Source organism: Gadus morhua, chromosome 12 (genome assembly GCF_902167405.1).
Source record: "Gadus morhua chromosome 12, gadMor3.0, whole genome shotgun sequence".
NCBI lineage: Eukaryota > Metazoa > Chordata > Actinopteri > Gadiformes > Gadidae > Gadus > Gadus morhua.
Genome location: NC_044059.1, coordinates 7,325,772 through 7,342,447, shown reverse-complemented (window position 1 = coordinate 7,342,447; position 16,676 = coordinate 7,325,772). Strand labels below are relative to the sequence as shown.

At 47.4% G+C, this 16,676-nt stretch overlaps 1 protein-coding gene across 1 annotated transcript in view; it reads left to right on the top strand.

Annotated features, from left to right (window-relative positions):
* adgrl2a (adhesion G protein-coupled receptor L2a) overlaps positions 1 to 16,676 on the top strand; it is a 102,400-nt gene that overhangs the window by 15,768 nt on the left and 69,956 nt on the right. Inside the window, 1 exon segment of the mRNA XM_030373090.1 lies at positions 6,886 to 7,109. Within this exon segment, the coding sequence (XP_030228950.1) occupies positions 7,034 to 7,109 (76 nt within the window). The 5' untranslated portion in view covers positions 6,886 to 7,033.

Here is a 16,676-nt window from a genome sequence, read left to right as displayed (position 1 = left end):
CGGGGGGGGGGCGGGTCGCGTGGGCCCCGCAATATCCACGACGACAGACCGGTGTAGGTATCTATCGGAGCTAATAGGATTCCCCGACGCATTGTTGAAGTGATTATGAAGCGCTGGATTCCTACTCAGAGAGGCAGAGGGCACACGGCGCCCGGGGACGCCGTCGAGAGAAAGTCATCCCTCGTGCCTGATCGTGGTAAACACAAATACGTTATAACACTGAGACATCGTAATCATAATAACAGCACCGTCCCATGCTCAGAATCGAATGCTCAGAATCAGCTCATTGTAATGAGGGATCTTATACGTTGTTTTCCTTGCTCTTCGCACACACTTGGTTTTAATTCCGAACCGATTTATCGACGAGCGTTCCCGGGACTGACGTGGGAACGCCTCATTGAGTCGCCCCGTGGTCCGACCGGTAGGGAGTGCTCTAATCGATTAATTGAATGGCTCATAAAAATGATGAATGGAGGTCGGAGTGGAAGAGCATCGCACATGACCATGCCCACTCCCAGAGCACATCACAGCGCACCTCCGGTGGGCTTTTGGGGTGTCTGAGAGTGTGTGATTGTCTGTGAGTGTGAGTGTGTGTGGGTGTGTGTGTGTGTGTATGTAAGTCTGTGAGTGAGTGTGTGTGAGAGTGTGTATGTCTGTGAGTGAGTGTGTGTGTGTGTTTGCGTGTGTGTGTGTGTGTGTGTGTGTGTTTGTGTGTGTGTGTGTGGGTGTGTGAGTGTGTGTATGTCTGTGAGTTTGTGTGGGTGTGTGTGAGTGTAATGGATACTTTAAGCTGATAATAATGGACATTATTATTATTATTGTTGCTAGGATTATTAGGGTGCGCTGTTTTTAGACATTGAAACACAGACATGATAAAGTTTATAAACGACTCGCTTGAATATCTGGGTTTCTCATGCTGTTTTCATCTGGCATGTGTGAGGAGGGAATGGAGTGTGTAACAGCTACTGTAAGCTCCTAATGAATATTATTATCATCACAGTTATGATTGTAGTGGTACCATTTCAACATGACTTTGTGGACTATTATGATAATTGTTTTCTGCAGATTTGCTCTTTCTGATTCAGACTGTGAATATTACTGTACTCCGGGATGAGGGAAGGCAGTCGGGGTAATACGATGAGGTGAAGGGTCCTACCCTAGGGGTGGGCGGGTCTGGATTACTCTGTTACTGCACCGTAGGACCGCAGTTGGACTGGGGGGGGGCAGCGGGAATGGAATGAAATGAAATGAAATGGAATGAACGGCATTGATATTCGGAAAAAGTGAACAGGCCGATGATATGCACACAAAACGGGGGCTTGGAATCCGTTGGACGTTTGAAAAATTTAAATACAATGAAAATCCCCCCCACCCCCCCAACACCCTAACCCCATGTGTAACCGTCTCAGCCCCAACTTACCCCCCTCCCCCCTCCCTAAGTGGGAGTGGGGCAGTCCTGCCACTGTCCAGTCATGCATCGCATGCGTGACCCGGTGTTTCCCTGGCTGAGTCCACTGTCCCGGGTCACGGCCTTCACTCAGGGGCTCATAACAGTCACATCGTGTTTGGTTGGGATGTCATTCATGCTAACCGTCACCCCATCTACCTCCAGCCAGACCCCAACCCCCCCCCCCCCCCCCCCCCCCCCCCCTTTCAGACCGTTAGCTCCTTCCCTCTGTTGCTTCCACTAATAACCCCCCCACCCCTCCCCCAGTGGGAGGGGGTCAGTGCCAGCCTCTCCCCCCCCCCCCCACCCACACACACACACACACACACACACACACACACACACACACACACACACACACACACACTCCCCCCTGCCCCATATACGACACAGCGGTGGTCTCCATGCACATCCACTCAAAACCAAACCCACCTCTGCCCCGACCGGAGTGCAAATTCTTCTTAAAATGTACGCCGGTGCAAGAAAACGGATCTATCTTCAGCGAGCACCTCTCGTGGGGAAGAGAGAGTTCCCCCCGCACGGGCCGAGGCAAAGTCCTCCAGAAGTGAAGCGCTGCTGAGGGGGTCCCCAGGTATTATAGCTTCCCCTCCATGCAGTGAGCGAGAAAAAACAGAGATAAGAGGAGCCTTATAGTATGTATGAATACATGCATGAGAGCGTACCATTGAAGGATAAGGAAGGAAGAGGGAAAAAAAAACCCAATGAGAACCAAATGTCTAACCCCCCCCCCCTCTCCAGCCACCACACCACCCCATTCAACATGTGGTCGGCTTGGTTGGTTGATTTACATTTCATGGAGTCCCGGGTCCTATATTACCCCTTCTTTCAGTCCTAGTGATGTCTCCGCCACAATTAACATCCCCACTTTTTTCCTCGGGGGCGCGTTGAAAGCTTGGGGGCTAATGCGAGGGTCAAGCAAGACTTGCAGGCTGTCAATCTTAGATTGTAACGCCGGCCCCTGTCCCCCCCCCCCCCCCCCCGTCTCCCGTCCCCCCCCCCCACCCGACGGAATCCTTTATCCAGTGTCCTGCCCATTCTTCCAGACCTACTTCCACAGAGCAGCCCGGACTCTTCCTCTATTCTCTAGTGGCCCTCCCTAACAGCTATAGAGGGACAACCGGGAGCTTTGTCTGAGGAGAGCAGGATTCCTTCACATCTGCCTCTTGTTTTGGCCTGGCCGACCCCCCGAGCCTGCCCCCCCCTCCCCCCCCCCCCCCCCCCCCCCCCCTCCCCCCTCTCCCCCTCCCTCACCCCACATTCAAATTTTTCAAACTGTCTTTTTCAATCAATCCCCTTCCCCTCCATCTCCCCTCCATTAGCGCCATTGTGCACACACCAAAGTACCTTTTGTGTGTGTGTGTGTGTGCATGTGTGTGTACGTGTATGTATGTTTGTGTGCATGTCTGTGTGTGTCTGTCTGTATGTATGGATGCATTTATGCGTGCCAGTACGTAAGCCTGCACGCACGTATTTAATGCTCGTACGTGCAATGAGAGACACAGAGAACCAGAGAGGGAGAGTGAGAGAGTGTGCGTGCGTGTGTGTGCCGCTTATAGTTTAACCCCCCCCCCCCCCCCCCCCACCCACCCACCCAATCCTCCCCAAAAAAAGAGTGTTGCGAATCACATTTTTCGCCACTCTCCTCTCGCCCGCTGCAGAGTGCTCTGTTTCGAATGTGCCGACTCTGGCAAATACATCAAGAGCACATATGCTGAAAGCCTCTGGGCCTACGCCCCTGTGGCTTCCCCATCGCTCAGAGTACTTTAACATCTGCCCGTGCCAACTTCATATTTAGCCAAAACAATGTGACGCCTGTTGACATTTTGGCAATCTGTGTTTAACATTCACAGTACATTGACTTAATCATCGTCGCAGCGTCTCAGGGAGACGTAGCGGGTGGGGTTTGGAGGGCGGGGGGGGGGGGGGGGGGTGGAGATGACAGCGATGATGACGACGGCGGTGATAGATTGGTAGCGATCGCCACGTGCGCCACGAGGAAACGGGGGGAAAACGCTCTTTGTTTGTAGCCGCAGACAGGCGGGAGGTGGAGGAGGGAGGTGGAGGAGGAGGCCACGTGGTTTCCCCCCCCCCCCTCCAGTCCCTTGGCCTCCATCCCCCCCCGCCACCCCACCAGCCTCCCAGCCCCCAAGCCCCAAGCTGAGGGCTGTTTAAGGAAACAGCCAGGGTATGATCACCGATGGATTCTGGCACGTGGGCAGAGTCTGGTTGAAGGGGGGGGGGGAGAGAGAGAGAGAGAGAGAGAGAGAGAGACCAAAGCACACAGAGAGAGACAGAGAGAGTGAGGGGGAGAGAGAAGAGAACACAGCCCCCCCGCAGAGCAGGGAGACCTCAGCACATTTAATGAGCAGGACGACAGAAAGGCAGACTCCCCCGATTTTGCGCCTTTGGTGTCCCAGCATGTTAAACACTCACAGCGGGGAACAGACGATATTAAAGTATAGGATTGTTATCATCGATTTGCCCGACACCCATCGCCGTGTAGTGGGCATCGACGGTGAGCCCTTCTTTATTTATATCCACAGCGGGGGGGCTCCCTTCGTCTGCATGGGAGGCAGGCAGGGGTACCCAGACAGGGCCGCTCTCCGACCTCGCGCGCTCACACACGTCTCGTTCTCTCCCAGACCCCCGGTGGTGATTACCAGGCCCTGAATGCAATGGGGCGGTCCTTCCTGTCTAATTTGACCCGTCGATGTGTGTACGTATGCATCCATCCACCGCCAAGACGGAAGATTACCGTGGATCCGGGCTTCGATGTGATTCAGCGCATACTATCCTCTCTTTAAAAGCACTGCTGTTTTGTACGTCATCTTTGAAATTCAGTCTCGTTCTGACAAAATGGTGCCCGTCTCTTTCAAATCCACACGATGTTGTATGATGGCAGAGCGTATTCGAGAGCACTCAGCGCTTAAGCCTCATTGGGGGGGAGGGGGAGGTCTCAGCCACGGTAAGATCTCACAGATGTATCCGCCAAGCCTGATGCCACTCTTTAGTAGCAGCTATAAGAAAGGAAAAGGTGTCTCGGTCCTCAGCGGCTTCACAACGCTCCATTGAAGCGGAGGTACTGTCGAGCACAACGCACACATGATGAGAGCGTGTACAGTGTGCGCAGCGAACGCTGAAGACTTAATCCTATTGTGGGAAGGAGGAGGGGAGTCTCTTAAACCCATGTGCTCAAGCGAGCTTTGTTGTGACACCAATACAACCAGAGGGCTTTAATTCACGCAGGCCCTACGGATGTAGGCTAATTATATATATCCATATATATATATTATAGAGAGAGAGAGCCATCGGCCTAATAAATCACATTGGTACCTGGTGCATTAATCATCAAGTGGAGGAACCAAGGTGAGGAGTTTTTCTCTGAATCCAATACACCTGTGCCCCGCGGTCACACCGCGTCTGTCGAAAGCCTCGGCCAGGGCGTGCGCAGTGTCGGGCGAAACGCTAAACGCACTCTGCTCATTGTTCCGCAGCTCCCTCCTGTTAACCTTTTCTTAAACAGCTTCAAATTGGAAGGTCTAAGGTATGTCCTGATGTCATTTCAGATTAGCCCGATCATTGCGCGCTTTAATTATAGCCCTGTCAGCTGATGTGTGTGCGTTCTGCGTACGTCTCCGCCGAGAGAGGGAGGAGAGGAAAAAACAGAAAGAATGAGAAATCATAACTGCTGCAGCCGAGTCTGCAGGTCTTCAAAAGGAACCGATCAAAGCTTGCATCGCGCCTGCAAACGCAACCGATTATCTACCTTCGAAAGGGGAGGAAGTACAAGACCGGTTCGTCCAGAAACGTTAGCAGAGTTGGCCGGCGTTGGCAGCGTCATCGCCGCCGACAACAACACAACATCCTTTTCATTCGTGTTGTGTTCGTGCCCCCCCCCCCCCTCTCCCTCTTCCCCTGACCTTCTGAGGAAGTAACATTAGATCCCTTTAGCTGGGATCTCATAACAGGGCTGTTCCCCTTCTGCCGCACAAAACAAGGGCAACACCAAAAAAAACAAACACAAAAAATCAACTGGAACACCCGTTTGTGGACGGACAGACAAGACGGTAAAAGACGGAGAAGACGGACAGAGAGGGGGAGAATAATACAAATAAAAAGAACAGTTCCTAATGGGGTCCTGTGTGCCTTGTTGCCACGGCGATGCCGTATCCCCGGGTGCATGCACTAATGGTTCATGGGAGTGCGCGGGCCGGGGTTAGCGGCGGCGGAGTAAACAGGCAGACAAAAGGGAGCCGTTAAAAGTGTGAAACGCATGCCTGGGCGCTCAGGTAGGCATTAGGTTTCACCCTACACAGCCCATTGCGCTGTATCCATGACAAGGGAGGGCTGGTGTGGGGGGGGGGGGGAGCGGCAGGCCATTTGCTTTTGTAGGGAAGCAGGAAAAACAAACAGGAAAACAGACTGGTAGTAGTAGTAGAAGGAGAAGGTTGGTGAAGCAGTGGAGGGGCGAATTTTTTTTGTGGGGGGGGGGGGGGGGGGCTTGTGGGGAGAGGGGTAAATGAGTGAGGGGAAGGGGGGGAAAAGGGGAGGGGGGGTAGGTTGTATAGAGAGGGAGATAAGCTTGTGTGTGGTCAGTCACAACAGAGTGGTGTTGCTATCTTTTGAGGGTTTGTCTGCGTGGTGATGGGGGGGGGGGGGGGGGGGTTGTTTGGCTAGTGAGATAAGCAACGGAGTCAGCCTTTGGAGTCATGACGAGATGGAGACGGGGAGGGGCTTGTCTGGGTTTGTGTGTGTGTGTGTGTGTGGGTGCGGGTGTGTGTATGCATGCATCAGTGACATGAGGCTCTCATCTCATCATCTCTCCACCAATGTGACGGTCACCAACCACTCAGCGTCCATTAAGAGATTTCCCTCCCCTCGACTCTGGATTATTGACCTTCTTCTGGGCTTATCCTGGTTAGATCTGTCACAGTATATCACAGTTTGGAGGATTTATACACACCTTTTGTGTGCTGTTGTAGTCATGTAGGCAGACAGTGTAGAGACGGCAGGGGTGAGGAGACATGGCTTCCTGTGTAAGGATGAGGGGGAGAGAACAAGGTCTTGAGAACGTTGTGATAAGAACATTGTCTTTAGAATGTCGTGTTTAGAGCGATGTCTTTCTACAGCGTTGTCTCTGGAAGGTAATCTTAAGACAGATGTCTTTTTAGATCGTCGCCTTTAAAAGATTCTCTTTAAAACGTCGCCTGTAGAATGTTGCCTTTAGAAGATTCTCTGGAGAACATTGCCTTTAAGAATGTTGACTTTTGGAACCTTGTCTTTTAAACGCTGTGCTGAGAATGTTTTCTGGAATGCCTCCTTTTGAACGCTGCCTCACTAATGTTATCTTAAGAACGTTGACTTCAGAGCGATGTCTTGAACTGACAGCGACTCCCTTTGCTTTGCTCCCTTTACAGCTGAGGAGACGAACGATGACCATCTTCCAGACCTGTTGCCTCGGACTTTTCTAGCCAACCGTCTGCCATCACCCCCTCCGCCCCACCCTACCCAGCCCAGCCCCACCCCACCCAACTGCCAGAGACCATCCACACTCCGTGAACCATGATGGCCTGTTCCCTGTGGAAACTCCTCACCATCTGCTTGTGTACCATCACGTTGGCTCAAATACATTCCACCGAGGGTGAGTAGTGCACTGCTATTCTTTCCTTTTTCATTGGAATTGTCGCAAAGCCAGTATTCATTTCGAATGGCCTTCACAAGTGATTCTCGTCAATAGGCTATTGTCTCTGGGATACATTTGGTCCTGTGTATAGCCAGTGCCAAATGTATATATATTTATTTATTTTTTTACATAAAAACACCTATTGATTCCTGCAGTGAGAGCCAACACTGTTCCCCTGACTAAATGCAGTGCGATGCTTGTGTGAGCAATATAGCTGTGATGGGAACAGTAAGTCCAGGCGGATGGGGTGGTGGTGGCGGTGTGTGTGTGTGTGTGTGTGTGTGTGTGTGTGTGTGTGTGTGTGTGTGGAGGGGTAATCTGGAGTGGTTTCATTAGTTGGTAAATTGTGATTTGTCTGAGATTTTCTGCTTCAAAGCGCCCCTCGTCCCCAGTGGCGGGGGCACAGAACTCGGGAGCCATTTGTAAATTCCTCTCGCCGGAGATTCTCTCGCGCTCCCATCTCGTGGCAGCAGGCGAGCATCTAGCGTTCCAGGACGAATCTTGAAGCCTGAATGTGTTTTAATCACGTCGTGTTTAGCTTTGATTAAACCCACTCTGGAGTGCATCATAATCATGAGCTTTATGCTGCTAAACTTTATCCGGGGCAAATTGTGTTCAAGCCGACATTGGTGTTTAATGATAGGAGCAGTAGTTCATTACTTAAGACAGTTAAGCATTCGGCTTGATGCCGGAGCAGACAGGGCGTATTTCCATGTCTCAGTTGAATTGGTTGTGGTTTGTGTCAACAGTTTTTCCGCTGCGACTCGACGTTAGGGGATGTTATGTATAGCTTTCGCTATCTTCACAATTCTTTGGGTTTTTGTCATTACCATGTTCAATTATCATCATCATGCCCTGCTTTTGCTGAAGATGGAACTAAAGGAATCCAATAACAGTCCTAGAGCCGCTTATTCTTATGATATCAATCATGCGCATCCCATTCGACAAAGGACCGTGCTGCACAATGTATCTCGCTCCAAAGCCCTTCAGAACGTTTTCCCCCACATAGCCTCCAGCTTGAAAAGGATTCAGGCATCGCAAAGGTCACGAGCAATACTAAGCATATATCCTATATGCCTGTACAATTTGATATCATCCCAAACCCCCTCCCGTCCATATAAAATCTGCTCCAGGCAAAGACAAACAGTAGACTGCACTGGTTTTTGTTTATACATTTCTCTCACCTTTTGTGTTTAGTCGTTAATCATCTCATCTTGTTTGCCTTCACCCACGACCGCAGACACATCCCAGTCAAATAGAGAGAGGGAGGGAAAGGGAGGGAGAGAGGGAGAGATCAGCCCAGAAAACAGTTCATTACAGGCTAAACAATATCCCCAAGTAAACATGCGTCATTACACTGCATCCTTGCCCCTAATATATTTTTAATGCATTTTTATAATTGAATCAAATGGGTTAGTGCCGTGATGTAAATAGTTAGGGTTTGCGTTTATTTTCCTCCTCCCTCCTGCGTTCTTTTCCACAACGTTGACAGAGAATCTGGTTGGTGGATGGGGTGTTTGTTTTATCTGACCTCCCTGTATGAAATACTCAGTGTCAAAACTCTGTGGGTAGCTACAAATATTTTTGTTAATTTTTAAATATTTATTGAGCTCCAATACCTTCCCTTTCCTCTTCTTTATCGAAAAAGAATAAATATTTTTCTAGCCCAGTTAACATACAAACCGTGAACCAGTTAGGCCTGTATTTCTTACCGGATTACAGCCAACGGTCCTAGAGTTTGGATATTAGTTTATTTTGATTGATTCAGCTTAATTTTCTACATGACATAGTTTGCCGTGAGGTCTAAAAATGACTCGCAACAACGAAGCCATCCACATTGTGTGCTGGCACACACAGAGCAGTCCCACATCAAGCGCTGCTGGTACAACATTTTGTTCTGTAAGGTAGTCCACATGTACAGACGTCTTAACCAGGCAGCCTGTTCATCATACGTATACATTTGTATTTTCATTTTATGTCATATACGTGAAAATACATGTAACTTCGCTCTGATTTATTTCATTTGGAGAAACAGCAAGTTTGGGCACTGAGCCGGTTGTGCAACATGATAAAGAGCGTATTTTATTACAGATAATTGTTATTTTAATGATAATTATACTATAAAAACATGGGCTTGGGTACTAGACGTAGTTGCGTTTAATAAGAAAGGCACAGTAACAGTAGTTAACATAACAGTAGTTAAATCATGCAAACAATTTGTGAACACAATTATCTGTTTTAGTATGCAGTTTGACCATTTCTTTGTCTATTCAAAAAATAAAATAAAAAATAAAAATAAGAAAAACTGCACCCACACAATTCTACAAATGTCCCAATAACAACAGAAAAATAACCAGAATGTTGTGATTTAGAAAACCCCCCAAAAAAACATGGAACAAACAAATTCAACAAAAAACAAAAAAATATTGTTTTTTATTGCACATCGTCAAACTGGATGACATGCCTTTAAAAGTATACAACCGGTTGGGTTGGGGTCAGTTCGTAAGACAGTGACAGAACCACAATGTTCACCTAGTGCTGCCATGAACACAAATTTCAATAGCCTTCCCAAAATTCGAAAGAAGGAACAAGATTCTGTGTCAAAAGAGTGGATCATTTGGCTAGCAAAGTACATTCTATAGACTATCATCTGACACGAAAGCTGAGCATTAGCACCTTTCTTTCTTGTGCTTAATGAAGGGTAACTGGAAGGTCATCTTCAAGATTTCCATGTAGTATCGCGAAAAGAAGGGACAATTAGGAAAACATTTTTGAAGTGTTCACTGTATGGGTTAGTGAACTATCTAATCAGGACCTTCTTAACTATATAACTTGAAATATAATTGCACACATTTGAAGATTCTGAAAGACTTAAATACAAGGTCTTCAGGTATTCATAATTCATTTTCTTGATACTTTGGATTTGTTTGGAATTTATCAAATATTAGATCAACAAAGAATGAACAAGAATACACTAATTCTAGTTCTTTACAATATGAGGCACTCTTATGTATTGGCCTATTCTCTAGCCTACAAAACATACACGTTTCTCAAAGCAAAGGACCATGTACTTGAACTTTGCAGCATTCAGAAAGAAAGATCCATTCAATTGTGTCATTATTAAGAGACCTATTGTTTCTGAGAGAACTTGTTTCAAAGAAGGAGATTATTATTTCCTGGTGTACAATTTCTCTGTTTGCTTAACTCCTATTCAGCTTTTAAGACTTGGGGAAAGCTTGGCCCAAAGCACAACTGCTGAAACAAACAAAATACATTCTTCAGCTTTTATTTTAAACAAAATTAATGCCTGGAGTTAGGCAGAGTTTTGCTGTCTTTCAAATGAATTATCAAACTAAAGGATGGACGTTGGATGGGTTTGGGAAAAAGGGGATTTTCTCCTTGTCCTTTACTGCTGTCGGATAGAGCATCTGTCGCTCTCGTCTCTCCAACCGGAGTGAACCCTGCGTGTTTTGTGGCAGACCGTAGAAAGTGTCTCTGGCCGATGCCGGGGCCGGTTGTGTACGGACGCAGACCATGCTGTCCTGGCTCTTTCATCGCCGGCCAGCTTTGGGCTGATAAGGAGATAAGAGGACAATGGCTGGGGAAGCAAGCAGTGGCAAGGTGTAACAACGGCCCCTGGGGCACCTCCCTGCCGAGCTCTTCAAATCCTCATTAGGATTTTCAGCAAAGGAAGGAGGGATTTGCTGGATTAGGGTTTTGTCACAGCTGGCTCCAGGTTGGTGTTTGCCATGCAAGAACATGGCGGCAGCCTCCCTTCCTTGTTTCTCTCCTGCCTCTCCACCCAAACAGAACCAAGCACACACAAACACACACAAAAACACACACACGCATACAGGTCCAGGATGGCCCATTCCATCGCTCAGGGTGCCATGAAAGTGAGGAAGAATGCGGAACAAACCCCAAAATGGAGGACGTGTATGATTATTAGCTTAGTGTCCTTGACTGTGGTTTATGTCACTGCGCTGCTACACATTTCAGGTGTCTCTGGGTTCAGGCTGCTGCCTCAGCGTTCCTTTTAATGGTTATTTATACGGAGATAACCTTGGGAACCATCATTAGTTTGCTGTTTGCTGTCACCATCCATAGCCATTTATGGCTTCAGATTTCGGCGGCTTCATGTCGATTTAGCTGTCTTGAAGGGGAAGAAAGACGCATCGCCTCGTTGTCAACCACCCTCAACTCGCATTCTTCATGCGATATTTACATCGGAAAATAAGTAAGCAGCCATTAATGAATGCATTCATCCATGCTGTATGCTCCTGACATCTTGGCTTGTTTAAGGGGTCACCGACCTATACAGGGCTTTTTTTTCTTCTTCTTCATACACCGGAGCAAAGGGCAGGTCCCCAAGGAGCCGCAGCACATTGTATAATTAAGTTTTGAATAGTGGACTTTGTGAGGAAAAAATAACAGGAAACGGTTTGTCGTTTGACGCGTTGCTCAACCTCTAACTTGGACCTTAATTGGCTTTCGGGCTTGTCTAGCGAGAGAGGAGTGGTCCAGTAGGACATAGATAAGGTTTCAGCAGGGTGGATTCCTCCATCCTCCACCGTCCCCTTCTTCCCACGTTGATTCCTGAAGATAATGGCATTCACGCAGGTCCCATGAGGGTCTCGCTGGTTGGGAACCGACCATGGGCCGTAGATTAGCCATATATACCCACATATCCCTCTCGCTCTCCCCCTCTTTCTCTCTCTCTCTCTCTCTCTCTCTCTCTCTCTCTCTCTCTCTCTCTCTCTCTCTCTCTCTCTCTCTCTCTCTCTCTCTCTCTCTCTCGCCCAGTCTGCACTGGGACACATTCCTCCATGCTTTGTTTCGTTTTGTTCTTGCCAAACAGAGAATTATGTGGGCCTCCAAGAAGTATATCACAGATCATCAGCAAAACAAGCTGTGATGGCCATGGCGTTCTTCACTGATTACAGTTATGCATGTGATTTTGCGATCTTCTTTGCGTTGGTCTTTGTCCAAACCGAGATTACTCGTTGGACATGTATTGTTGAGTGGTTTTGTTTGTCTCCTCTAATCCAGCCATGGCAGACATAACAGAAGGTGTGTGGGTTCTCTTGAGTAAAACAACGTGTGATATTCGGACGTATGAATCTCGTAACCTGAAATGTAGATTGTCCTGGTTACGTTTACATTTCTGTGTGTACCTTTTGTCTTTTCGAATTTGGTAAATGGCTTCACTTTGAATTTACTCTTATTTAACATCATGAAAGCTACATGCTTGATAATAGTAAAAAATAAACTTCTATTGAATTGATAGTTCTGTCTGGTACTGACTGGAAGCGCAATGTTTGAGACAATCCAATATAAAAGGGGGAATTTGAACAGCAACAAGCATGTCAGTTAATTACCCCTTAAACCAGTCCAGTCGAGGTCAAGTGGTAAATGTGGTTAGCTTTTGAAATGCTGGGGAATTTCAGCATTTGTAAGCACCATGTCACATGGACTCCCGATGTTACAATTTTTGTGACTTGTAGGAAGTAAAGCTCTTTGTTTTCCAGACTTAAGACTAGTGGATGCTTTAGCATGAAGGCCAGCAGGGTTTTATGTCTTGAGTTAGCCATTCATCAATCTGGCTCTGTTTTCTGACTTATTGGCAAAACAAAGCGATGTGAGATGTAAATGTTCCTTGCCGCGGAACCCTGAACTCGTATGTTGTGTGAATCACTGAGTTCTTGTTTTCAAATGCGTACGGCGTGAGACGGGGGCAACGGCAACGACAATCGCCAGGTGTTGTAGATGTATGCTATCACGCCTTTCAAAGGAGAACATGAGGCTCAAAGGAACGTGTTCTGAAGCACAAATGCATAGTTACCATTTCCACATGAATCATACCTATATCAAACAATACACAATACCATGGTGGAACAAAGTGACTCACAGAACGTATGCAACCCCAACTAAGGGAAATTAAACAATATCATGAGAAGCTGATCTGCTGTTGAGATACAGATTCACTCTTAGGGTTGGTTGGATGGATTTCTTGCTTGCCCTTTGCTTTCTCTTCTGATTTAGTGGTACTATAAATATAAAAGCAAGGCACACCCATAAATATAAAAGATTTTAGACTACTAGTGCATGAAGGCACCGGGAGTGCCTTATCATTGAGCTATTTTCACTGTTCTTTGGCTCGGCTTTGTCTCTTCGTTATTCCTTAAACACAATTTCTCTTTTGGATGGTGCAAGGTTCAGTTTGTCTTTCGTGCGCTGCTCTGGTAGCCTGCACTGTGGAGTCACCGTCATTAAGTGCTGATTTACTTCCTGTCAAACATGGTGGAAGCTGGTGTTGACCTTTGGTCCAGACAGCAGGTCAGTGGAACTTGGTCTCCGCAGGGTCATGTGTTGACCCTTCTGAGTCACTGGGAGCACTCAGAGGGCTTCCCATTAGAAGGAGGCCTGGTATTTCTCCTTCAAGCTTCCTCTCCATGGACTGAAACAAATGTGATAGGGTTTCACAAGCAGTTCTTTCATGGATACACATTAGCAATCCATATGAGTGTCATTTGATGTCATTTGGTTTGCTTGCCACAGCTCCTTCGGTGCTATATGCTTGATTCATTTTGACCAGAAGTTAAATCTGTTGTACTTGACTTTCTATTTTCTTTTGTTTTTATAGTTAGACATAAGTAAGTGTTTCCCTCTAAGATATCTTTCCAGCAGTTGCTCTAGGGTGTGTGTGAGGTGAACTATGTCTATGTGTATGCATGGTGCTGACATACGCGTGCACGGTGCTGACATGCGCGTGCACAGTGCTGACATGCACGTGCACAGTGCTGACGTGCACGTGCACGGTGGTGACATGCGCTTGCACATTGCTGACGTGTGCATGTGCGATGCTGATTGGCGTGTCCACAGTGCTGACGTGCATGTGCACAGTACTGACGTGCATGTGCACGGTGGTGACGTGTGCGTGGTGGTGCTAACGTGCATGTGCACCGTGCTAACGTGCATGTGCATAGTGCTGACGTGTGCGTGCGCAGAGAGGTTTTGGTGTGATCACTGATTCCAGTAGGGCAGCAGTGCATTCCACCACAAATGGTCTCCTAAAATGGAATAAGTACATAACCAGATAGCATGCGAGCCACTAGGAGTGTGAGCCAAAAAAAATTGGCATTAATCTTAGCACAAATAAAGTTTTCAGTCTGCAATTTGTAGCCATCCCTTCGTCTGTGTTTCACATAACACTGTTACTTCTGCTCTACACAATCAGAAATGTAGGCTGCTTTCTCTTATTAAGTCACATTTTTCTCTTCCTGCTTCCTACATTAAGTCTAAAGCCATTCATGAGCTATTGCAACCTGCAGTATCATGAGTTTTCTATCTTTATATAGCAGAACACTATTTTGCTGTCAGTATTTTTCCATATTGTTTCTCAGAAGACAATAATGACAATGTAACAATTGAGGAGGTTGCAGTAGGCGCCCCCTATAATTTAAATAAAACAAATAACGTTTGGGACACCCAATATAATTTCTAACTCCAAAAAATTATAAGAATTGCATGGCCCATTGCAGTAGCGCTATTAATCCAGCGGTGGCACTGCGCCACTGCTGGATTAGGAATATGTTGAAGAGCCTCGTACTTCATATGGAGGATCAGGACGGCAAGATTCAAATGAAAATACAGAGAATATATAATCATATTTCATTACTTCAATGAAAATATACCATCTCCTGGAATTACAATGCCATGCAATTGTGAAATTACTTTCTGTTACGAACTTAAATGTGAATTGCAATGTCTTAAGTTAGCAGGCATTTGACTCTCCCATTGTTGCATGGACTCGTCCTTAGCCTGTTTAAAGGACAAATACATGAATGCATAATGCATGAACCGAAGTAAAAAAAACTGTTAGGACACGTGTTGGGGGGGTGGGGCTGGGGATAGAAGTGGCAGTACTGTGCAGTGTCGTGGCACCGCCGAATAAAACACGACATTCATACACTATCGCACCCACAATCCGAAAACCCCAGAAGGCTGTTCGCCCGGGAACCCTCAGTGCTGTTCTCCCTCACAAAGGAGCCGCATACCGAACGAGCGCTGGTCTGCCGGCGGAGGGCTCACCCGGGGCCCCACTCTACCCTGTCGGTCCGGGGGAATCTAAATGCCAGGTGGGGTCGGGCGGGGTGCGGAGAGAGGGTCAGTGGAGGCAGCGGCTGAATAATGGGGCCCAGAATGCATACACATGAGAGCTGCCTGGGACTGCGACGGTGCAGCGAGGGGGAAACACTGCTGCTGCTGCTGCTGCTGCTGCTGCTGCTGCTGCTGCTGCTGCTGCGGTCTTTGCCAGGAAGTGTGAGAGCACATCAAGAGAGCAACACAAGCAGCTATAGCGGCGGCGGGTGCGACGGGCGCCATGCCACCGTGAATCCACCCGGGAATGTTGTTTTCGTTTCATTCTTTTTTTTCTCCGTCCTTATTGAATTGAGAAGCCCGGCATGCTTCGTCGGAGCGAAGTATGGAAAACCTTTTGGCGCTCTTCGGAAATCCTGCACGTATCTTTTTTTTTTTTAGGGAGCATTTATAATGGGAGGTACACACGGGGTTGGAGCAGGCGAGTCAACAATAGGCATTTGAATCCATTGTGTGCCGTCGTTCGCAACAGATGTAGCCGCCCAACTCCTCACAAGATGATATGCAATCGGGTCTGGAGCTCGCTCTGGGTGACGCGATAACGAGTGGTGCACGCGGCAATAAGGCTGAGTAATCGGGTCCAAAGTTCCTGTTTGTCTAAAATAATAAATTGAACGCCTATTGCCCGGTGCAATCTCTCCCTTCAAATAGGACGAGGCCATTATCATGGTCAAGAGCATGGTCCTTACAGCACAATTTTCGAGTGGAGTGGTGTTCGATTATGTGCCAACAATCTTTTTTTAAGATGAATTTAAAATGTCCTGTTGTCCTTATTTGTTCACATTTCAAGGCACATAAAAAAAACCTGAATGTCATTCTCAATATTCCACAATATTGGAGTCATTGAGAGTCTATGTGCAGCGTCTAGTAATTGTTTTCTAGTAGAAATACTTGTCATACAGCTCATCGATACACCTCTTCTGGGTCACTGCAGGGTTTTCCCATGTGACAGTCACTGCAGAAATTGAATTGTGATAACGTCCTTTTTGTTTTCCTTCTGCTTGACCTGACGCCCCCTACCCCTACCCCAAACACACACACGCTCACACACACACACACACACACACACACACACACACGCTCACACACACACACACACACACACACACACACACACACACACACACACACACACACACACACACACACACACACACACACACACACACACACACACACACACACACATATCCAGAGGATAGCCAATATGAGACATGATGACATTGTGTGCTGTTGTGTGTGAGTTCAGTCATCCGCCATGGGCAGATGATGATGTGGAGTCAATAATGCATTATGAAAAAAAAGAGGATTTATGACCTTGACCAGGCCGTTAGGGCTTAATTAGGCCTTAAGGTTGATTTCCAC